We start from the raw sequence: 25,007 nt of genomic DNA, 5'->3' as shown, positions 1-25,007 counted from the left end.
CTCAACAGAAATGGCTTCAAAACTAAGATTCTAGGCTGGGCATAGTGACCTGAGCCTTTAATCCCAGTATTCAGGATGCAGAGGTAGATGGATCACTGTAAATTCAAGACCACCCTGAGATTTAACTACATAGTGAATTCCTGGTCAGCATGGGCTATCGCAAGACCCTACCTCGAAAAAAACCAAACAAGAAGGAAGGAGCTGGAAAAAGGCTTAGCAGTTAAGGCATTTGCTAGCAAAGCCAAACCCAGGTTCGAGTCCTAAGCCAGATGCACAAGGTGACATATGTGTCTGGAGTTCGTTTGCAATGGCTAGAGGCCCTGGTGTGCCCATTCTCTCCCCGCCCCCTTATCAAGCAAATAAAATATTTTTTTCAAATAAAAAGAACAATTAGCTGGGTGTGGTGGCACAGGCCTTTAATCCCAGCACTGAGAGGGCAAAGGTAGGATTGCTGTAAATTTGAGGCCACCCTGAGATTACATAGTGAATTCCAGGTCAGCCTGGGTTAGAATGAGACCCTACCTCGAAAAACCAAAATAAAAAGAACAAAAGAACAATTATAGGTAAAAAGAGCACTACCCTCCTCTTTTTCAAGTGCTAACTAACTAAGAAAATCTCAAATTGTTATGAAATTTGATTCAATCATGCCAGGCACTGTATGCCAGCAGGTGCAATTCCACCACTGACCACAGTCCTAGCCCGCGCCTGCTCTGTCAATGCTCAGTTTCAACAAACCCACCAAGGAAATTAAGAGCATCAATAAAACCCAATGAAGGCAAGGTGTGGTGATGCATGCTTTTAATCCCAGCATTGAGAGGCAGAGGTAGGAGGATCTCTGAGTTTGAGACCACCCTGAGACTAAACAGTGAATTCCAGGTCAGCCTGGGCTAGAGTGAGACCCTACCTAAAAAAAAACAAGGGCTGGAGAGATGGCTTAGTGGTTAAGCACTTGCCTGTGAAGCCTAAGGACCCCAGTTCGAGGCTTGATTCCCCAGGACCCATGTTAGCCAGATGCACAAGGGGGCGCACGCATCTGGAGTTCATTTTCAGTGGCTAGAAGTCCTAGCGCTCCCACTCTGCTCCCTCCCTCCCCCTCCCCTCTCTCCCTCCCTCCCTCCCTCTCTCTCTCTCTCTCTCTCTCTCTCTCTCTCTCTCTCTGTTGCTCTCAAATAAATAATTTTTTAAAAAGCAACGAAAGATGAATGGACACGCTGTCATTCACTGTGCCTGGCCTGTCCTAGCTTACCAACTAGACAGAATAACATTTAAAGGAAATGAGGTGGCATCATGCCAGCAGAGCTCCTCCTCACAGTGCTTACCTACTGTGGTGGCCCTTTCTACTGACATAATGGAGGCAGGGGAGAGAATTCCAGAGGAGGACTGAAAAGACAATCCAGAGCTGAGGATATAGCTCAATAATAGAGCACCTGCCTAACATGAAGCTCTGGGTTCAATACATAGCACCCCTTAAAAAAAAAGGAGGGGGGGAGGAGGAAGAAGACAGAGGGTCATGTGGTGGTTTGAGTCAGGTGTCCCCCATAAATGTTCTGAATGCTTGTCTTCCATCTGGTTTCAATTTGGAAATTAACACCTCCTGGAGGTGATGTATTGCTTGGGGCACATTTGTGGGTGTTATAGCCAGTGTCCCCTTACCAGTGTTTGACACACTCTCTTGTTGCTGTTGTCCATCTGATGTTGGCCAGAAGGTGATGGCCACCCTCTGGTCATGCCATCGTTTTCCCCTGCCATCATGGAGCTTCTTCACAAGTGTATAAAGCAAAATAAACCCTTTTTTTTTCCCACCAGCTACTCTTGGTCGGGTGTTTTCTGCCAGCATTGCAAACTTGACTGCAACATGAGGGAAAAGGAAAAAGAGAAGAAAGGAAAGGGAGGGACAGAGGAAGGAAGAAAGAAGAAAAGGGAGGGAATAAGGAAGAGAGGAAAAAGGGAAGGAAGGAGAGAGAAGGAGGGAAGAAGGAAGACAAAGAGAAGAAAGGAAGAAGAAAGGAGAAGAGAGGAAGGGAAGGAGGGGCCAAAGGGTTAAAACAGAACTTCTGGAAAATAGGTTTTGGCAGAGATCTCTGTTGGTTCTTCATGTCCTTCAATTAACTAAAAGAAACTGCAGAGAATTCACAGGTTATAGAGATGGCCAATTTACAAACTCTTGCTCCTAGGATACTAGCTCATGAAGGAAGCAAAACTAAATTTAATTTTTTTATTTGAGAGCGACAGACACAGAGAGAAAGACAGATAGAGGGAGAGAGAGAGAATGGGCACGCCAGGGCTTCCAGCCTCTGCAAACGAACTCCAGACGCGTGCGCCCCCTTGTGCATCTGGCTAACATGGGACCTGGGGAACCAAGCCTCGAACCAGGGTCCTGAGGCTTCACAGGCAAGCGCTTAACCGCTAAGCCATCTCTCCAGCCCTTTTTTTTGGTTTTTCAAAGTAGGGTCTCACTCTAGCTCTGGCTGACCTGGAATTACCTCTGTATTCTCAGGGTGGCCTCGAACTCATGGCAATCCTCCTACCTCTGCCTTCCGAGTGCTGGGATTAAAGGCGTGCACCACCACGCCCAGCCTTAAATTTAATTATTTTTTAATTAGCCTGTCGTATTGTTGAGGATTTGATTTGCTTGTAATGTTTTTGCTTATTCTCTGGGCTGAGATGGGGTACAACCAGGAAGCACAGCCTGGCCTCCAACTTGTTATATAGCCCAAGCTGATCTCAAACTTGGAGTCCTCCTCTAGTCTATCCACAACTCTGATGTGGGCTAAAGGACAGCCATTTCCCAAGGGAACATCAACAATTCATATTACTAACAGTAATACATGGCCAACATAAATCATTTTATAGATTTGTCAGGCCATTTATGTACCTAAAGAACATCTAATAGTAAAGAGCTGAGGAAAATGGCTCACCAATTCAAGGTGTTTATTTGCAAAGCCTGACAGCCCAGGTTCAATTCTGGAGCGATCCAATAAAGCCAAACGAGCATTTGTTTTCAGCACCATGAGGGCCTGGTATTTGTGTGTGCATGTGCACGTCTACAAACACACAATGCGCATGCACACATGCACACACAAATAAGTAACTAAAGTTTTAAATAAAAATAAAAGCCAGTAAAGGGTCCTGGAGAGTTAGCTCTGCAGCTAAGCATGAGGGCCCAAGAGGATCTGAGTTTCCAGCACCTACATAAAAAGCTAGGCCTAGCTGAGCATGGTGGCGCACATCTGATCCCAGCACTTGGGAGGCCTAGAACACCATGAGTTTGAGGCCAGCCTAAGACTACATGGTGAATTCCAGGTCAGCCTGGGCTAGAGCAAGACCCTACCTAGAAAAACCAAAAATAAAAAAGCAAGGCATAGTCACACACACTTGAAACTCTAGTCCTGAGGGAGGCATAGACGGAAGAATCATTGGGGCTCAGCCAGTCTAACTAAAAAACAGCATCTTGGACTGGAGAGATGGCTTAGCGGTTAAGGCATTTGAGTGTAAAGCCAAATGATCCTGGTTCAATTCTCCAGGACCCACATAAGCCAGAAGCACAAGGGGGCGCATGCATCTGGAGTTCGTTTACAGTGACTGTAGGTCCTGGCATGCCTATTCTCTCCTTCCCCCCTCCCTCCCTCCCTCCCTCTCCTCTTTCTTTTTCTCTCCCTCTGTGGTGGTTTGATTCAGGTGTCCCCCATAAACTTAGGGTTCTGAATGCTAGCTCCCCAGCTGATGGATATTTGGGAATTAATGCCTCCTGGAGGGAGTGTATTGTTGGGGGCAGGCTTATGGGTATTAAAGCCAGTTTCCCCTTGCCAGTGTTTGGCACACCCTCCTGTTGCTGTGGTCCACCTTCTGTTGGCCAGGGGGTGATGTCCACCCTCTGCTCATGCCATCGTTTTCCCCTGCCATCATGGAGCTTCCCCTTGAGCCCGTAAGCCAAAATAAATCTCTTTTTCCCAGAAGCTGCTCTTGGTTGGGTGATTTCTACCAGCAATGCAAACCGGACTGCAACACCCTCCCTCTCTGTCTCTATCAAATAAACAAATAAAATATATTTAAAAAAAAAACAGCATCCCCAAGTTCAGTGAGAAACTCTGTCTCAAGGAAATAACACAGAAGAGTGACCAAGGAGGACATCAGATGTTCTCCTATGGCCTCTGCACGTGTGCACATGGGGCACATGCATCTACACAAACAACACATCATATACCCCACACACACACCATATATACCACACACAGGCACACACATAACAAAGCCAGCAAAGGAAGAAAGATAATCTAAAAAAACAAGAACCAGCCAGGTGTGGTGGCACACACCTTTAATCCCAGCACTTGGGAGGCAGATGTAGGAGGATCGCCATGAGTTTGAGGCCACCTTGAGACTACATAGTGAATTCCAGGTCAGCCTGGACTAGAGTGAGACCTTACCTCAAAAAAAAAACACAAAAAACAAGAACCTGGCTGGCCACCAGGCATGATGGTATATATACACCTTCAACCCCAGCACTTCAGAGGCAGAAACAGGAGAACTGCTTTGAGATCAAGGCTACTCGGGGAATACATACTGAATTCCAGGTTAGAATTCACTAGTAATTAGAAACCTTACCTCGGGGTGGAAAAAAAAGCCTTTTTTTTTCCTTTCTGCTATATAACTATGTTTCTAAAAGGACTTTAAACAGTTAATATGTAAGCTTTACCTCAAAATAAGTTGATTGAGGGTAGTATAATATGTATGCAAAAACAACAGAGACTTATTTCAAACATAAGCTTACAAAACTAATTTAGCAAAAGGAGCTATCAAAAAGGACTTAAGACAGGCAGGTAGGGCACGTCTTTAATCCCAGCACTCGGGAGGCAGAGGTAGGAGGATCACCAGAGAGTTTGAGGCCACCCTGAGACTACATAGTGAATTCCATGTCAACCTGGGCTATAATGAGACCCTACCTCAAAAAAAAAAAAAAAACAAACAGGACTTAGCCACAATCTAGAATCTTGCTTTAGATGTTTGTCTTGACCTTGTCGACCACTGCAGACAAAAATCTAATGAGCACAAGGTCCAACACTTAGCAGAAGACTAAGTAAACACTTGCATAACTTCAATAACTAAAAACTCATCTAGCTTTTTTTTTTTTTTCCTCTGCAGTGCTAGGGACTGATCCCAGAACCTCATGCATGTTAGATCAATGTTCCATCACTAGCCTACACTTTCAGCACAATCTGACTTCACCTCCAACAATGGAAACAAGAGACCTGACATCCTAAAATGCTCACTTCAGAGATCATGGCCATTCCACAATTTCCTGAGATAATATATGCTAAGGAAAGGCATCATTTGGATCCACACTGTCCTGAGCATAAAAATTCCAACCACAGATATCACCCTCAGTACTTGCTCTACACCTTGCACTCACAAAATTAAGTTATCTGTCCTGTCTCCTTACATGTCCTTCTATGGCAAAAGCAACCCAACCATGGCTTCTATGTCCTAGCACCTCAATTTCCACTCTAGATACCCTTATATCCACAAATCCTATTGTTTTAATGTTATGTTTGTTCAAGTTTATTGCATTTGTAAGCTGTACACAAAAAAAGAGGAATAACAGAGTTTACTCCACTAATAATAAATTAAGTCCTAGATAGCAAAGATCTATACACTTCTCAGCAGAATGACAGATGAACTATGATAGCTTTAGAAAATAATGAATGAAATTTGGCAGCAAAGAGTCAATCCCCCCTCACCTTTTCTTTTCTTTTCTTTTTTTTTTTTTTGTGTGTGTGTGCATGCGTGTGTGTGGTGGTAGGGCTTAAACCCAGGCCAAACATCACCTCTATACCCGAACTTCTTTCCATTTGTAATCTCTCCTTAATGAGTAACATATAAACTTGAAGAAAGTGGAACCCCAGGAAATAAACACCGACAATATACTTACTATACTATGGAATTCCCCTACATAAGTGAAAATAAATCCAAATGCCTTACCATCCTTGTTCACAGAAGTGACTTTGGCTGGATAAAATCGACAATCAGACCAGCAAGCAAGGACCTGCTCATTTATTTGAAATTCCTAGAAAAACATTTTAAAAATTCTGTTACCAACTGAATTTCATAGGACATACATTATACCAGAATTGATAAAAGAAGCTAGGATGCATACAAGAGTGGGAAGGGAAGGCTAGGTATGAAGGGCACACAACCATACTCCCAGCACTTAGGAAACTGAGGTAGGAAGATCAAAACAAACCTAGGCTACACAACAAGACTCTATCTCAAAGACAATGAAACAATGGGAGTGGGAAGGGAAGGGGTATTGGGATGGAAGATGATTCTGATGTTCAGCAAGGGAATCAAAATGAAGAGGGCTGTGGGCTAGAGAAATAGCTTAGCGGTGAAGGTGCTTGCCTGCAAAGCTTAAGGAAACACATTCAATTCCCCAGTACCCATGTAAAGCCAGATGCACAAGGTGGCACATGCACCTAGAGTTCATTTGTAGTGGCTGGAAACCTTGGCATGCCATTTCTCTATCTGCCCCCAGAACAGATTTTTTTTATTTTTTAAATGAGAGGGCTAGACTACACATGCTGGATCATGCTTGCAATATGAGTACTCAGGATACTGAAGCAGGAGAATCATTTTCAAGGCGAGCCTGGGCTACACAGACTGAATTCCAGGTTAACCTAGGCTCAAGTAAGATTATGACTTAAAAAAAAAAAAAAAGGGGGGGGGACTGGAGAGATGGCTTAGTGGTTAAGGTGCTTGCCTGCAAAGCCAAAGTTCAATTCCTCAGTACCACGTAAGCCTACAGATATACAAGGTGGCACATGTGTCTGGAGTTCAGTAAAGGCCCTGATGCACCTATTCTTTCTCCCTATCAATCTATCTCCTTCTCTCTCTCCCTCAAATAAATAAATAAACTGTTTTTTAAACAAAATAAATAAGCTGGGGGCTGAAGAGATGGCTTAGTGGTTAAGGCCTTTGCCTACAAAGCCAAAGGATATGGGTTCGATTCCCTAGGACCCATATAAGCCAGATGCACAATGGGGCACATGCATCTGGAGTTTGTTTGCAGTGGCTGGAGGCCCTGGTGCGCCCATTCTCTCTCTCTGCCTCTTTTTCTCTTTCAAATAAATAAAATTTAGAAAAATATAGCACATATATTAAAAAAATAATAATAAACTGGACATGGTAGCTCATTCCTTTAAATCCAGGACATGGGAGACAGGTAGGAGGATTGTCATGAGTTCAAGGCCACCCTGAGACTACGTAGTGAATTGCAGGTCAGCCTAGGCTAGTGTGAGACCCTACCTCAAAAAACAAAACAAAACAAAAAAAACCAACTTTACTGTAAGGAAATTAAAAAGAAAATTCATTTTAAAAAAGGAGGGGGAAAGCCAGGCATGGTGGTGTACTCGGGAGGCAGAGGTGGGAGGATTGTATGAGTTTGAGGCCACCCTGAGCATACAGAGTGAATTCCAGGTCAGCCTGAGCTAGAGTGAGGCCCTACCTTGAAAAACCAAAAAAAAAAAGGAGGGGGAGCTGGAGCTGGAGAGATGGCTTAGCGGTTAAGCGCTTGCCTGTGAAGCCTAAGGACCCCGGTTCGAGGCTTGATTCCCCAGGACCCACATTAGCCAGATGCACAAGGGGGTATATGCGTCTGGAGTTCATGTGCAGTGGCTGGAGGCCCTGGCATGCCCATTCTCTATCTGCCTCTTTCTCTCTCTGCCTGTCGCTTTCAAATAACTAAAGAAATTAAAAAAAAAAAAAAAAAAGAATTTGTTTAAAAAAAAATTAAGGAGGGAGCGGGGCATGATGGTGCATGCCTTTAATCCCAGCACTCAAGAGGCAGAGGTAGAAGGATCACCATACGTTTGAGGCCACCCTGAGACTATATAGTGAATTCCAGGTCATCGGTAGAGCCCCTATCTCAGAAAAAACAAAAAAAACATAAAACAAAGGATGGCTAGGGGGATAGTTTAGCAGTTAAGGGGTTTGCCTGCAAAGCCTAAAGACCCAGGTTTAATTCCCTAGTACCCATGTAAGTCAAATGCACAAGGTAGCACATGCATCTGGAGTTTGTCTGCAGTGACTAGAGGCCCTGGTGTACCCATTCTATCTGTCTCTGTCAGTCTGTCTGTCTCTCTCTCTCTCAAATAAATAAATAAAACTTAAAAGAAAAATAAGAGGCCAGGTGTGGTGGCACACCCCTTTAATCCCAACACTGAGAAGGCAGAGGTAGGAGGATCACTATGAAATATGACATCCAGGTTAGCCTGGGCTAGAGGGAGATCCTACCTATAAATAAATAAAATAATAACAACAATAAGGAGCCAGGTGTGGTGGCACACATCTTTAATCCCAGCACTGGGAAGGCAAAGGTAGAAGGACTGCTCTGAGTTCGAGGCCACCCTGAGAGTACACAGTGAATTCCAGGTCAGTCTGAGCTACTGCAAGACCTTACCGTGAAAAGGCAAAAAAGAAAGGGAGGGAGGATGGGGGAGAAAAATAAATAAAACTGGGACACAAGAGTTCCCAAACCTGGGAGGTCTGGGTAGGCACAGAAAAGCACTGAGCTTATCCTCCCCTGTCCATTACACAGCACAAGTAAAACTAAAAGTCCAAGCCACCAGGGAACCCACCCAGCTCAGGAGCTGAAAGGAATAAGGCTAACTTAATCGACAAGAGGCAACATCCATGCTATTTAACATCATCCACACATCTACTGGTCTTTTGCAAAAGGGAAGCACCCATTCACCTTTCAGAGTTCATGCTGTTTCCTCAGCACAGTTTGCACTGATTACTTCAGTAGAATGTACACTGAATGATCAAATGGAATAAAACTGAACAATCACAAATTAGGAGAAAAACAAAGCAAAGCAAAAAGGCCAGCCAGAGTTCAAGTTCCCTGGTAAAAGTTAAAATGGAAACCAGAACCCAGGCTGAGTCAGATCCCAAAACATCAGGACTATCCCAGTCACAGATTAAAGCCAGTTTAAAAATTTAGAAGTTACGGGCGTGGTAGTACACGCCTTTAATCCCAGCACTCAGGAGGCAAAGGTAGGAGGTTTGCCAAGATTTTGAGGTCACCCTGAGACTACATAGTGAATTCCAGGCCAGCCTGGACTAGAGTAAGACCCTACCTCAAAAAAAAAAAAAAAAAAAAAACTTAGAAGTCATACATCATGAGTCACTGTTCAGTCAGCAAAACCTACAACCACAATGATGAAATTTAGAAAAGAGAAGTGCAATCCAATCAACTCCAAGTTCTTTAAAGGCTTATAGAAAACTTTGTGTATGAAACTAGTACAAGATTCATACATGAAATGCTTGCTCAATCAATGATCAGACAGTAGTAGGTGAGCAGAACAAATAATCTTGATGTGTAGAATACTTAGCATACAATATTCTATGCACACAGTGGATCTGGTCTTAAGGCCATGAACTCCTGCTTCTGCTTCCTAAATGCTAAAATTATGAGATTACAGGTATGGGCCACCAAGCCCAGAATTTCTTTTTTTCTTTTTTGAAGTGGGGTCTCACTCTAGCCCAGTCTAACCTGGAACTCATTCTAGCCCCAGACTGGGATTAAAGGCATGCACCACCATGCCCACCTCTCCAGCTTTTTGGTTTTATATTTTTGTTTCCCTTTTGCTTTATTTTTGATTGTTTGAGACTAAGCCTTATTTAGCAAGAGCTGGCCTTAACCCCTATATGTAGCTTAGGATGACCTTGAACTCTAAATTCTCCTACCTCTTCCTCCCAGGGGATGAAATTACAGGTACGTGCCAATATGCCTATAGATTTGTTAAAACAAGGTTTTACTCCATAGCCCAGGCTGGCCTCAAACTCAACAATCCTCCTATATTAGCCTTGCAAATGCTGGGATAAGCCACCACAACTGTCTTATTCAATAAATATTTCATTAAAACCAACTACATATCCAGCAGTATTGTAGACTAGGAAAACAACTGAGTATAAAAGTAAGGTCCTTGGGCTGGACAGATGGCTTAGCACTTAAGGCACTTGCCTTTGAAGCCTAAGGACTCAAGTTCAATTCCCCAGAACCCACTTAAAGCCAGATGTATATGGTGGCACATGCATCCAGAGTTCATTAACAATAGCTAGAGGTCCTGGTATGCCCATTCTCTCACTCTTCCTCAATCTCTTAAATAAATAAAAATATCCTTTAATTTCAGCACTCAGGAGGCAGAGGTAAGGATCACCTTCAGTTCAAGGCCACCCTGAGACTACATGGTGAATTCCAGGTCAACCAGGGCTAGAGCAAGATCCTACCTCAAAAATAAGTAAATAAATAAAAATAAAAGTAAGGTCCTGGGATGGAGAGATGGCTTGGTAGTTAAGGTATTTGACTGAGAAGCCTAACGACTCACGTTTGATTATCCAATACGCACATAAGCCAGATACACAAAGTGGCGCATTGTCTGAAGTTCATTTGCAGTGGCTAGAGGCCCTGCTGTGCCCATTCTCTCCCCTTCCCTTCCTCCCTTCTTCTCTCTCTCTGTCTGCTTCTATCTCTATAAATAAATAATAAATAAATAATACGGTAAGATCCCGTGCATTGTCAATGGAGCCTCAAACAAATTTATAAGCTGGTACACAAGCTACATTAACAAGATGAAGATTGAACTCTCCAAGCTGTGTGCAATAGCGTACACCTCTATAATCCCAGCACTTGGAAGGCAGAAGTAGGAGGATTGTCATGAGTTCAGAGTCACCCTGCGTCTATACAGTGAATTCCAGGTCAACCTGGGCTAGAGTGAAACTCTATCTCAAAAAAAAAGCCACTAAAAAGACATTGAACTCTTCAAGACCCTGCATGTCACAGAGATCACAGTTACAACTGAAGGCAACAATAGAAAGTGTTCACCAGTGGTGCTGATTTTCCTACTGAGCATTAAGGCTGGAACACAAACTGTCCTTTGACCTCATTCAGTACCTAACTCCCCAGATTTGTTACTCACAGAACATCCGTCGTCTTCATGTAAGCCCTCTTTCCTGAGCTGTATTTTCTCTAAAGGGCGTAAATAAGGACTATCCCAGCAGAACCACTCATCATAACGATGGTTCCAGCGCTTAAAATGGATGAGGACTTTGCCTTCTTCGTAGTCAATGTCTTCTATGTGAGCTGGATACCTGGGCCAGAAAAAATTAAAGCTGCTTTAATACCCACCCAAGATATCCAAAATAGAAGGCCACCAAAACTCTTCCCACAGAAAAATGTTACCAAAGAATTAAAGGCATAAAAAAATAAAGAATTTCAAAAGAATGAATGAAATGAAATATAGCAGAATGTTAACCCATGTAAAAATAAAGTGTACCCAAATATTGTAAAAAATTTTAAAAAATAAAGAATTAGAGCCAGGCATGGTGGTACATGCCTTTAATCCCAGCACTTGGGAGGCAGAGGTAGGAGGACTGCCATGAGTTCAAGGCCACCCTGAGATGACAGAGTTAATTCCAGGTCAGCCTGGACCAAAGTGAGGCCCTACCTCAAAAAAAAAAAAAAGAAAGAAAAGAAGAATTAAAGGCCTATTATTTTGAAGCCAAGCATGGTGGTGCACCCCTGTAATCCCAGCTGAGACAGGGGAATAGCTGAAAATTCAAGCCCAGCCTAGGCTACAAAGTAAAACGTGTCTCCCCTGCCCAGCCAAGACAGAAAGCCTTCCATTTTCAGATGCTGTGCAATTAGGTCAAACAACAAATTATGGAAGATAATAGACTTGGCTTCAAATCTCAGCTGGACATTGTGACTCACACCTGTAATTATAGCACTTGGGAGGCTGTGGGAGAACTGCTAAGAGTTTGAGAACAGTCTAGACTATAGACCCTGTAGCAAAACAATTCAAAATCTTAAAAAAATTAAATGTCTTAATAGCCATACAGGTCTAGAAATGTTAATGTTTTATCTATTTGTGCAGGAGTAACATTATATTAAATATGTAAAGTCTTATCTATGAGGGTTTGATTACAGAAACTAATAAAGAGTTCTCTAATAAAGGCTGGAGAGATGGCCCAGTGGTTAAGGCAGTTGCCTGCAAAGCCTAACAATCCAGGCTCAAGTCCCCAGTACCAACACCCATGTAAACCCAGATGCACAAAGTAGTATATGCATCTGGAGCTCATCTGCAGCAGCTCGAGGCCCTGGCATGCCCATTCTTTCTGTCTCTTTTCTATCTCTCTCTGCTTTCAAACAAATTAATTTATAAAATGAATTATCTAATTAAAAAATATTCAGGGCTGGAGAGATGGCTTAGCAGTGAAGCACTTGCCTGTGAAGCCTAAGGACCCCAGTTCGAGGCTCAATTCCCCAGGACCCATGTTAGCCAGATGCACAAGGGAGCACATGTGTCTAGAGTTCATTTGCAGCAGCTGGAAGCCCTGCTGCGCCCATTCTCTCTCTCTCTGTCTCTATCTGCCTCTTCCTCTCTCTGTCTGTAACTCTCAAATAAATAAACAAAAAACAGAAAAAAAAATTAAAACAAAATATTCAGAGCTGGGCATGATGGCAAAGCCTTTGATCCCAGCACTCGGAGGCTGAAGGATGATCAATCACCATGAGTTCTATGCTACCCTGAGAACACAGAGTTAATTCCAGATTAGCCTGAACTAGAGCAAGACTCTACATCGAAAAGGAAAAATAAAAAATAAAAACTCAGGGGCTGAAGAGATGGCTTAGTGGTTAAGATGCTTGCCTGCAAAGCCAAAGGACCCAGGTTCAATTCCAAAGAGCCATGTAACCCAGATACACAAGGTGGCGCATGCATCTGGAGTTCATTTGCAGCAGCCAAAGGCCTTGATATGCCCATTCTCTCTATCTGCATCTTTCTTTCTCTCAAATAAATAAAATAAGACAAATTTTTAAAAATTCAGGACTGGGGACTGGAGAAATGTCTTGGTGGTTAAGGTGCATGCCTGCAAAACCCAAGGACCCATTTTGAACTCTCCATATCCCACCTTAGCCAAATGCACAAAGGCAAGTGCAAGGTTGCAACGTGCCCACTAGCTGGTGCATGCATCTGGAGTCCGACTGCAGTAGCTGAGACCCTAGCATGCCAATCTCTGTCTCTCTGTCTGTCTGTCTCTCTCTCTCTCTCACACACACACATACACAAAATATAAAAAATTAGTACTGGAGAGGTGGCTTAGCAGTTTAGGCACTTGCTTACAAGTACCCACGTAAAGCCAAAAGCAGAGTGGCACAAGCATCTGACGTTCATTTGCAGTGGGTAAAGGCACTGATGCTCCCATTCTCTCCCTCCCTCCCTCCCTCTCTTTTTCTCTCTCTCCCTCCCTCCCTCCCTCTCTCAAATAAACAAATAAAATTAACAAGAAAGAAAAGAAAAAAACATAAAGCAGGAAGCATTTGAGGAAGGCAGATGCTGTCAACCTTTGGCCTCTACATATAGGCACACAAACGTGCATGCACATGCTCATGCTTTACACATGCTCATACATATAGTCTCAACCTGGTAATTATTTAGCTTATGAACTATTAAATCAACCTTTCCAAGCCTCAGTTCCTTCATGTAAAGCTGGTTGCAGTACAACTTGAAAGAAATGACAAATACGAAATGTCTGGGCAGGCAGGAGTCAGAAAGCAAACATTTAACAACTAGATAGTATTTGGCATGTGCCAATAAATAAGAATGAGCATATAGCCCAGACTAGACCATACAGTTTCAATTTTGACCTTTTTGCTTTTTTTTTTTTGGTTTTTCGAGGTAGGGTCTCACTCTGGTCCAGGCCTTTTTGCTATTTTTATTTGTGGGGTTCTTCTGGTGTGTTGTTTGTTTGTTTTGGTTTTTCAAGGTAAAGTCTCTCTCTAGCTCAGGCTGACCTGGAATTCACTATGAAGTATCAGGGTGACCTCAAACTCTTGGTGATCCTCCTACCTCTGCCTCCCAAGTGCTGGGATTAAAGGTGTGCGCCACCATGCCCAACTTTTGATTTTTGCTCTAATCTAGGTTGACCTGGAATTCACTGCTTAAGTCTCAGGCTGGCCTTGAATTCACAGACAATCCTACCTCTACCTTCTGAGTGCTAGGATTAAAGGCATGCACCATCATGCCTGGCCTTATTATTTGCTCTTAAAAGAAGATGAAGCCAGGCATGGTGGCGCACACCTTTAATCCCACCACTTGGGAGGCAAAGGTAGGAGAATCACCAAGAGTTCAAGGCCACCCTGAGACTACATAGTGAATTCCAGATCACCCTGAGCTATACTGAGACCCTACCTCGAAAAACCAAAAAAAAAAACAAGAGAGAGATAAATGTGTGAAATATCTGGGAGGATGCATAAGGAGCTAAGAGCAGCCATTATTTATGGAAAAGTGTGGCCAATTTAGTAGATGGGCTCTTTTGATCTTCATTCCATCCTCCTAGATTGAGTCAGAAAAACAAACATTTCCTAACTCCCTTACAATTGGCAACAAAGGTGGCAGAGACCCATGAGTTAATAGCCAGACCAAGCACACTAGTGCTTGCCTCTCAAACTCCCAAGCACATGTAAGCCTTATTGAGATGCAGTGCTTAACTCAGCTCAGAGTTAAGGCCTAAGAACACGGGGAAGCTTCTGCTGCAGCTGCTGCCAGTCTGCAGTGGCAAAGATCAGAACACCAGCTTGAGTGCTGGAGAGCAGCGGTGTGGATGGCAATGGCAGTATCTTCACAAAGGACTTACAGGGTATGTTTCTAATTCCTAATAGCTGGACATGATGATGAACGCCTTTACTCCTACAGATCAGCCTGGCTTAGAGTGAGACCCTACCTCGAAAAAAAGTCACCATTGTGCTGACAAGAAGTGACAGTGGAGTGTTCAGCACTAAGTGAGACATCTCTATCACACCCTCCAAGACTCAGGGACCATTTTGGAAGAGGTGGCAGAAAGAATGTATGAGCCAAAAGAAAGGGGAAGACTGCTTACAATGCAGGCAGCCAGTCCAAACACAAAGTGGTCTTAATATTCATGACCTCACAGTGGCTGACACTACCTACACAAGAACCTCAGAAGACAAAGGCAAGAGAAAGATCATGAGTTTGATGCTAGCCTGAACTACATAATGAGTTCTAGTCCAGCCTTGGCTGTTATGACATCCTATCTCAAGGTGGCAGGTGGAGACTAGGCACGGTGGCTAACAGCTGCAATCCCAGCACTGAGGAGATGAGGCAGGAGGACCATAAATTTGAGGACAGTCTGGACAACAAACTGAGTTCCAGACCAGACTAGACTCTTCTTTCAAAGAAAATGAGAGGAGGGAGGGAAAGAGGGAAGAAGGAAAGAGGGGAAGGAGTGATAAAGGGATGGAAACAAAGGTTTTTTAAAAAAAAAAAAAAACCTTAAAAGGTCAAGATGTCAGATTACCGCCATATAATTTAAGTGGTGCTAAAACAGGTGGACGGTTCAGCCACTAAAGGTGCATGCTTTCAAAGCCTAATGTTTGGGGGCACGCAGTCCACACATAAAGCAAGATGCACAAAATGGCACATATATCTGGAGTTCATTTGCATAGCAAGAGGCCCTACCTTGCTCACTCTTTGTCTTTCTCTCTCTCTCACGCTCCTTGAAAATAAATTAACCGGACACTATATAATCAGCTCTAAACAATAGTTGTAACTTCAAAAATCCAACTACAAGCTGGTTTAAGACATTCAAAACTGCCAAGTGTGTAGAGCACACCTTAAATCCCAGCACTCAGGAAGCAGAGGTAGGAGGATCGCCATGAGTTCCAGGCCACCCTGAAACTACATAGTGAATTCCAGGCCAGCTAGAATGAGACCCTACCTCGGGAAAAAAAAAAAAAGATTCAAAACTTGTTTGGTGTGGTGGCACACACCTTTATTCCCAGTACTCAGGAGTATCACTGTGAGTTCAAGGCAACCCTGGGCTAGAGTGACCCTAACTTGAAAAATAAAGAGGATATTCAATATTCGGGCTTGAGGAATGGCTTAGCAGTTAAGGTGCTTGTCTGCAAATCCAAAGGGCCCAAGTTCAATTCCCCAGGACCCACATAGGCCAGATGCCCAAGGAGGCACATGCATTTGCAGTTCATTTGCAGTGGCTGAAAGTCCTGGTACACCCATTCTCTCTCTCCCTCCTGCCCTCCCTCCCTCCCCCCCACCATCAAGTAAATAAAAAACTTCAAAAAGATGATGTTCAGGGCTAGAGAGATAGCTTAGTGGTTAAGGCATCTGCCTGCAAAGCCAAGGGACCAGGTTCAATTCTCCAGAACCAATGTTAGCCAAATGCACAGGGGGAGTGCACGCAACTGAAGTTCATTTGCAGTGGCTGGAGGCCCTGACCCGCCCATTCTTTCTCTCTCCCCCCGTCTTTCTCTGTCAAATAAAAATAAATAAATAAATATTTTTTTTAAAAAAGAAGCTATTCAAAATTTTATTTGTTTTGTTTGTGAATTTCTTGCTGTTATTTTGCCTTTAAAAAAATTACTGAGCTGGGTGTAGTGGCACACACCTTTAATCCCAGAACACCAGAAGCAGAAGCAGGAGGATCACCATGAGGTTTAAGGCCACCCTGCGACTACACAGTGAATTCCAGGTCAGCCTGTAATTTCAGCACTTTCGAGGCAAATTAGGGTTAGGGAGATGGATCAGCAGTTAAGGTCTTTGCCTGCAAAGCCTAAGCACCAAGGTTCAAGTTCCCAGTGTCTACGTAAAGCACACAAGGTGGTGCATGAGTCTGCAGTTGGTTTGTAGTGGCTAGAAGCCTTCTCTCTTTCAAATAAATAAATAAAAATATTTTTGAAAAAACAAATTACAAAAAAAAAAAAAACAGAGGGCTGTAGAGATGACATAGCGGTTAAGGTGCAGGCCTGTGAAGCCTAAGAACCCCAGGTTCAATTCTCCAGGTCCCACATAAGCCATATGCACATGGTGGCCCATGCATCTGCAGTTTGTTTGCAGTGCCTGGAGGCCCTGACACTCTCACTCTCTTTATCTCTCCCCACCTCTGTATCTAATGAATAAATAAAAATAAATCTTGAAAAAAGAAAGGAAGGGGCTTCATGTGGTGGCACAAACCTTTAACCCAGCACTCTGGAGGCTAAGATAGGAGGACCACTGTGAGTCCAACACCAGCCCAAGGCTAAGTAGTGAATTTCAAGACAGCCTGAGCTAGAATGAGATGCTATGGGGGGGGGGGGGGTGACTACATGCAGTTTACTTGAGGGTTCACTATCCAACTACTTTCACATAAGGTATTTCACTTGATATTGATATTTACCACCATCCCATGACAATTTAGGAGTGACTATTACTTTTATATACACTCAAATTTGTGGAAATGAAAACTCAAGAGTTCAAGCAACTACAACCAAGATCAACATCAAAATCTTCTAACTCAGAACCCATTAAGACCTGTCTCTTTTTTGTTTGTTTTGGTTTGGTTTAGGTTTTTCAAAGGAGGGTCTCACTAGCCCAGGCATTCACTATGTAGTGTCAGGGTGGCCTTGATCCTACCACACCCTCCCTAAATGCTAGCATTAAATGTGTATGACACCACACCCGGCCCTGACCAGTCTGCACTTAATTTCATATGTACATATCCTTGTTGTGACATACATTCATAGATTTGGAGGGGGCTCAGCTTGAGTAGCCCAGGCTGACCTGGAATTCACTATGTAGTCTCAGGTTAGCCTAAAACTCACAGTAATCCTCTTACCTCAGCTTCCCAGTGCTGAGATTAAAGGCATGTGACACCATGCCCAGCTTGATGTTGATATTTCTCTTGTCTTAACTATTTAGTAGTCTGGCTAGTGACTAGCTTGAAATTTGCCTTAATTTTTGCCCAGTTTGGACATTTAGGCTGCTTCCAGATTTTTTTCCTTATAAAAATAGCCTTTCTGCAAACATATAGCATTCATCTTGCTTCAAGTATCAGAGTGTGCCTCTATCCCTGGCTCATAGCACACAGCACAAGCCAGTGATTTCTATGCACAAAAGAAACATTGTAAGCTAAGCTATTACCAGTCTTTGCTAGAGAGAGGTTGGAAATGGAAATGGATTTAGTGAAAAAGAAGAGCCGGGTGTGGTGGCGCACACATTTAATCCCAGCACATGGGAGACACAGGTAGGAGAATTGCTCTGAGTTCAAGGCCACCCTGAGACTACATAGTGAATTCCAGGTCAGCTTGGGCTAGAGTGAAACCCTACCTCAAAAAAAAAAAAAAAAAAAAAGGACTGGCTATTAAACTGCAGAAAAATTCTGCTGCCTTCAGTGCTGCATCTCTCTGTTAATGCCTTCAATACTCCCATTAATCAACATCTGACACTTTCAATTAAGGAAGGGTATTGAATTCAACTTTCTTCTCTAGCACAGAAGAGTCCCACCAGCAACACTAAGTACAGCAACCTAAGCCCCTCCCATCAGTACCAGCTGAACAACATCATGATGATCACTGTTATTCCTAATAAGGACTTGAACACATCTTTCTCCTGCCCCATCACCACCATTCCTGCTCCATTTTTCTTCTTGTATTCTCACAATACACAGTGTTTCAAGCCCTGAATGCTTACACTGATGGTCCAGCCCAGAAGGGGCTAATGAGCCATGAGGACTGAGGAGATGGCTCAGTGGTTAAAGGCACTTGCTTAGAAAGGCTGACATCCAGTGCCCTACAAGGTGGCGCATGTATCTAGGGTTTGTTAGCAGTGACAAGAGACCCTGGTATGCCCATTCCCTTTCTCTCTGTGCTTGTAAACAAATAAGCAATTTGTTTTTGTTTTATGGTTTTCGGTTTTTTGAGGTAGGGTCTCACTGTAACCCAAGCTGACCTAGAATTCACGATGTAGTCTCAGGGTGGCCTCGAACTCATGGCAATCCTTCTACCTCTGCCTCCCGAGTGCTGGCATTAAAGGCACCACCACGCCCAGCAAAATAAGTAATTTTGTTTTTGAAGTAGGGTCCCACATTAGCCCAGGCTGACCTGGAATTCACTATGTGGCTTCAGGCTGGCCTTGAACTCGCAGTGATCCTCCTACCTTTACTCCCCAAGCACTGGGTTTAAAGGCGTACACCACCATGGCCAGCCAATAGATAATATTTTTTTTTAACATTTTGTTTATTTCGTTGAGTGTGAGTGGCAGATAGAGAGGGGAAGGGGAAAGGAGAGAGAGAGAATATGGGCATGCCAGGGCCTCTAGCCACTGCAAATGAACTTCAGAAATATATACCACCTTGTGCATCTGGTTTATGTGGGCACTGGAGAATTAAACCCAGGTCCATAGGCTTTGCAGACAAGTGCCTTAAATGCTAAGCCATCTCTCTAGCCCCCAAATAAATAGTATTTTTAAAAAAATAGTGGCAAAAAGGACCCTGGTTCAATTCCCCAGGACCCACATTAGCCAGATGCACAAGGGACGCACATGTCTGGACGTGTTTGCAGTGTTTGGAGGCCCTGGCATGCCCATTCTCTCTCCCTCCCTCTTTCTCTGTCAAATAAATAAATATTTTTAAACAATAGTGGCAAGCCAGGCGTGGTGGTGCACACCTTTAATCCCAGCACTTGGGAGGCAGAGGCAGGAGGCTCACTCTCAGTTCGAGAAAGCTTGAGGCTACGTAGTGAATTCCAGGCCACCCTGAGACTATATAGTATATTTCAGGTCAGCCTGGGCTAGAGTGAGATCCTCCTTGAAAAAGCAAATATGAATCAATACATAAATACTTTATTCATTTGCAAGGGGGTGGGGAGGGAGGGAGAAGGGAGGGAAGGAAGATGGGCATGCAGGGCCTCCTCCCACCACAATCAAACTCCAGATATATGTGCCACTTTGTGCATCTGGCTTATGTAGGTACTGAAGAATCAAACGCAGACTGTCAGGCTTTACAAACAAGCACCATTCACTGGTAAGCCATCTCTCTAAGCCGTTTTTTGTGTTTTTTTTTTTTTAAATTTCTGAAACAAAGCCTCAGTCTGTAGTCCAGTAGCCCAGACCTGCCTCAGATTTACAATAATCCTCAGCCTGGTCACAAGCATGTGCCACCAGGCCCAGCCATTCCTGAAATCTCAGTTCTCTGGAAATGGAGACAGGAAGGTCAGGTGTTCAAGGTCACCCTTGGCTATACAAAAAGTATCTGTATAATATGTCTTCAAACCATAGCATTAATGCCTGGTTTATTAAAAGCTATTCTGTATGTGTGGGAAACTCAGAAATTAAACATTACTTTTTAAAAACAAATGGAGGGCTACAGCATGTGGTGGCACACACCTTTAATCTCAGTACTCTTGGGAGGCAGAGGTAGAAGGATCACCATGAGTTCAAAGCCACCCTGAGACTACATAGTGAATTCCAGGTCAGCCTGGGCTAGAGTGAAACCCTACCTTAAAAAAAAAAAAGGAACGCCAAGACTGGTACACATGCCTTTAATCCCAGCACTCGGGAGGCAGAGGTAGGACAATCGCCATGAAGTGGTGGCAAATGTCTTTTAATTCTCGCACCTGGGAGACTGAAGGAGCATCACTTAGTATATTGTGCTAGAGTTTGTTCCATGTTGGCCTGTGATAGAGGGACCTTGCCACAAAAATCTTAAAACAAAGGGGCTGAGAAATGGCTCAGGGGTAAAGGCATTTATTGGTTCAGTTTCTCAGAACGCATGTAAAGCCAGATGCACAAAGTTACACACACATCTGGAGTTCATTTGTTGTGATAGGAGGCCCTAGTGCATCCATTCTCTTTTTTTCATGAGCTCTCTCTCTCTCTCCAATAAAGAAATATTTTTATTAAAAAATATGGGGAGGGTGCTGGAGAGATGGCTTAGCGGTTAAGCGCTTGCCTGTGAAGCCTAAGGACCCTGGTTCGAGGCTTGGTTCCCCAGGTCCCACGTTAGCCAGATGCACAAGGGGGCACATGCGTCTGGAGTTCGTCTGCAGTGGCTGGAAGCCCTGGCGCGCCCATTCTCTCTCTCTCCCTCTGTCTTTCTCTCTGTGTCTGTCGCTCTCAAATAAATAAATAAAAAATGAACAAAAAAAAATATATGGGGGGAAGGGAGAGGTAGGGTCTTGCTCTCTCCCAGGTTAACCTGGAATTCACTATGTATTCTCAGAGTGGCCTGGAACTCACAATGATCCTACCTTTGCCTGCAGAGTGCTGGGATTAAAGGCATGTGCCACCACGCCCAGCCCTAATTCTTAATATTCTATATAAACCAAACAAAACAGCAACACAGGAAAGAACCCCAACAATAATAGCTCACTCTCCCTTTCCAATAAATAAATAAAAATAAAAGCTGGGTGTGGTGGTGCATGCCTTTAATCCCAGCACTTGAGAGGTAGAGGTAGGAGGATCACCATGAGTTCATGGGCACCCTGAGACGACATAATGAATTCCAATTCAGCCTGAGCTAGAGTGAGACCCTACTTTAAAAGGGGGGGAGGGCAGGAGGCTGGAGAGATGGCTTAGTGGTTAAGTCATTTGCCTACAAAGCAAAGGACCCAGGCTCGATTCCCCAGGACCCACGCATGCAAGATACACAAGGAGGCGCATGCACCTGGAATTTATTTGCAGTGGCTAGAGGCCCTGGCGTGCCCATTCTCTCTTTCTCCCTCTTTCTCTCTCTCTGCCTCTCTCTCTCAAATAAATGAATAAAAATTTTAAAAAATTTAAAAAATCTCCTCTTAAACAAATAAAAAAGAAATAAAGAATAAGCAGCTGGAGAGATGGCTTAGTGGTTAAGGCATCTGCCTGCGAAGCTAAAGAACTCAGGTTCAATTCCCCAGAACCCACATAAGCCAGATGCACAAGGTAGCACACACATCTAGAGTTCGTTTACTGTAGCTGAAGGCCCTGGTGTGCCCATTCTATCTGTCTCTTTTTCTCAAATAAATGAAAGTAAAAATCTCATTTAATTTATTTGAGAGAGTGAGAGAGAAACGGGCAGAAAGAGGGGAACAGAATGGGCACACCAGGGCCTCCAACCACTGCAAACAAACTTCAGATACATGTGCCACCTTGAGCATCTGGCTAACATGGGTTCTGGGGAACTGAAACCAAGGTCCTTTGGCTTTGCATGCAAACACCTTAACCACTAAGCTCTCTCCAATCATACTAGCACACCTGGCTATTTGTGATATTTTTTGTGGATTTTTTTTTGGGGGGGGGTCAAGGTAGGGTCTAGCTCTAGCCCAGACTGACCTGGAATTCACTATGTAGTCTCAAGGTGGCCTCAAACTCACAGCAATCCTCCTACCTCTGCCTGCCTAGTGGTAGGATTAAAGACATGGCATCACCATGCCCAGGTTATTTGTGATTTTTTGTTTGTTTGTATTTATGTCCTTCTCCTTCTCTGTAATGAGGTTAATTTTGCCTTTCCCACTCACCACCATGGTTGTGAGGATAAACTGGTTAACATGACAAGCTACAGCTTCTCCTAGTCAAGATGTTTCGTAGGGAGAATGGAAACTGCTTGCTCTGCCTGATGCCTTCCGCCTTCTTCCTGTCATCTGTCAGGAGCACACCATCTGTCCCAACAGCAGACTAGCCTTCCCAGTTCTTGCTGGGAACATGATCCTGTGCCACATTCCTACAACTGTGTTTCCAGTTAAATTGATTTTGGTTTCTTTCCATTTCATGGATAAAGGATTTCAATAACAAAATTTCCTAATTTTCTATTAATTTCAACTTGTCATGTCTGGATGCATGGTTTATATATCTTCACCTCTTTTTTCTTTAAAAAATATCACAGCCGTGTGTGGTGGCATACGCCTTTAATCCCAGCACTCACTTGGCAGAGGTAGAAGGATCGCCTTGAGTTCGAGGACACCCTGAGACTACATAGTGAATTCCAGGTCAGTCTGAGCTAGAGTGAGACACCACCTCGGAAAAAAAAAAAAAAAAAATGAAGAAAGAAACAAATAAATAAATCTGTATTGTATAAATTTCAATCTTTCTGGGGGCTAGAGAAATGGCTCAGTGGTCACAGACGTTTTCTTGCAAAGCCTACCAGTCCAGGGTTCAATTCCCCAATTCCCTGTGTAAAGCCAGTTGCACAAAGTAATGCATGTGTCTGGAGTTCATATGCAATGGCAATAGACCCTGACACCCCCATTCATTCTTTCTCTCCCAAATAGATAACTATTTTTTAAACTTAAAAAATAAATAATACATTCAACTCTCTAAAACAGGAAAAACTATGACTTAATACTTCCTTGGACCTTATTAAATCAAAAACAAGGAAGATATACAAATAAATTCCTATGAGGTAAGTAGAACACTGCTGTCAAGCAAAACCAGGTGAGTCTCAGACTCACTAGTAATTACTGATTGTGGCCTTGGACAAGTAATTTTACATCAGAGTCTTGGTTCCAAATGGGATGTTATCTATCTATCTATCCACCTATCTATTTATTTTAATGCTAGTGATTGAAATCAGGGCCTGGAGTATTCTAATTAAGTACTATTACCCTATACTCTCAGAACACAAAGGGGCATTGCTATGGAGGAGTAAATGAAAACGTCCATGTAAAAAGCACTGAAAATGAGCCAGGCATGGAAGCACATGCCTTTATTCATGGCACTTGGGAGGCACAGGTAGGAGGATCACCATGAGTTCAAGGCCACCATGAGACTACAAAATGAATTACAGGGCCTCCAGCCACTGCAAAAAAACTCCAGACGCGTGCGGCCCCTTGCGTATCTGGCTAATGTGGGTCCTGGGGAAATCGAACCTCGGTCCTTTGGCTTTGCAGGCAAAAGCCTTAATTGCTAAGCCATCCCTCCAACCCAACAATTTTTATTTATTTACTTATTTATTTGAGAGAGAGAGAATTGGGTATGCCAGAGTCTCCAGCTACCACAAACAAACTCTACACTCATGTACCACCTTGTGCATGTGGCTTAGGTGGGTCCTGAGGAATTGAACCTGGGTCCTTTTGCTTTGCAGGCAAGCACCTTAACCACTAAGCTACTTCATCAGCCCAGAAAACAGTTTTTTAATTTTACTTTATTTTTTTGGTTTTTTGAGGTAGGGTCTCGCTCTAGCCCAAGTTGACCTGGAATTCACTTTGTAGTCTGAGGCCTGCCTTGAATTCATGGTGATCTTCCTACCTCTGTTTCCTGAGTTCTGGGATTAAAGGCATGTACCTGGCTAGAAAACACAAAGGCCAACACATTAAAATGGAGTTTTCCACTAGAGTTCCAAGTCATCAAAGTGGAACTAAGGATCCAGTTTTGAGTACCCAGTACCCACTTAAACCAGATGCACATGGTGGTACATGTATCTGGAGTTCGTTTGCAGTGGTTAAAGGCCCTGGCACGCCCATTCTCTCTCTCTCTCTCTCTAAAATAAATAAATAAATAAATAAAACCAATTAAAATGTTTATAAAAGCCAGGCAGGCATGGTGATATACACCTTTAATCCCAGCACTCAGAGGCACAGGTTCAAGACCAGCCTGGGTCTATGGCATGACTTTCAGGTCAGCCTGGGCTACAGTGAGACCCTACCTGGAAAAAAACTAAACAAGAAGTGTTTATACTCCAAGGTATGGCAGTACACATCTTTAATACCAGCATTAGGGAAGCTAAATTAGGAAGACCACTATGAGTTTGAGGTCAGCCTGGGCTAGAGTGAGCCCCTGCCTGGAAAAAAAAAAAAAAGTTTAAACTAAGAACAAGGTGACTCATACTTGTAATCAAAACCTGCCATGGTCAGGCATGGTGGAGCAAGCCTTTAATCCCAGCACTTGGGAGGCAGAGGTAGGAGGATCCCTGTGAGTTCGAGGACACCCTGAGACTACAGAGTGAATTCCAGGTTAGCCTGGGCTCTACCTTAAAAAAAAAAAAAAAAAACTCTACCTTAAAAAAAAAGTTAATACTTATTGATTCTAAGTGAAAGCACGTATTATTTTATAATTAACTCTATCTGTATTTGAAAATTTTCCAAATCAACACATTTTCAGCCAGGCATGGTTGGCACATGCCTTTAATCCCAGCACTTGTAAGGCAGCAGAAGTAGGAGGATCACCCTGAGACTACACAGTGAATTCCAG

At 43.4% G+C, this 25,007-nt stretch overlaps 1 protein-coding gene across 7 annotated transcripts in view; it reads right to left on the bottom strand.

Annotated features, from left to right (window-relative positions):
• Positions 1-25,007, bottom strand: part of Phf20 (PHD finger protein 20) — a 124,335-nt gene that overhangs the window by 76,235 nt on the left and 23,093 nt on the right. For 6 of the 7 annotated variants that reach the window (XM_045156234.1, XM_045156239.1, XM_045156241.1 and 3 more), the window contains exons 3-4: positions 10,974-11,145; positions 5,977-6,061 (exon numbers count right to left, since the gene is read on the bottom strand). In XM_045156234.1, coding sequence (XP_045012169.1) covers positions 5,977-6,061; positions 10,974-11,145 — 257 coding nt within the window. Of the gene's footprint in view, positions 1-5,976; positions 6,062-10,973; positions 11,146-25,007 lie in introns of those variants that run through there. The other variant, XM_045156240.1, reaches the window with a different exon arrangement.

Source organism: Jaculus jaculus, chromosome 8 (genome assembly GCF_020740685.1).
Source record: "Jaculus jaculus isolate mJacJac1 chromosome 8, mJacJac1.mat.Y.cur, whole genome shotgun sequence".
NCBI classification, from domain to species: Eukaryota; Metazoa; Chordata; class Mammalia; order Rodentia; family Dipodidae; genus Jaculus; species Jaculus jaculus.
This window is presented reverse-complemented; position numbering and strand designations above follow the sequence as displayed.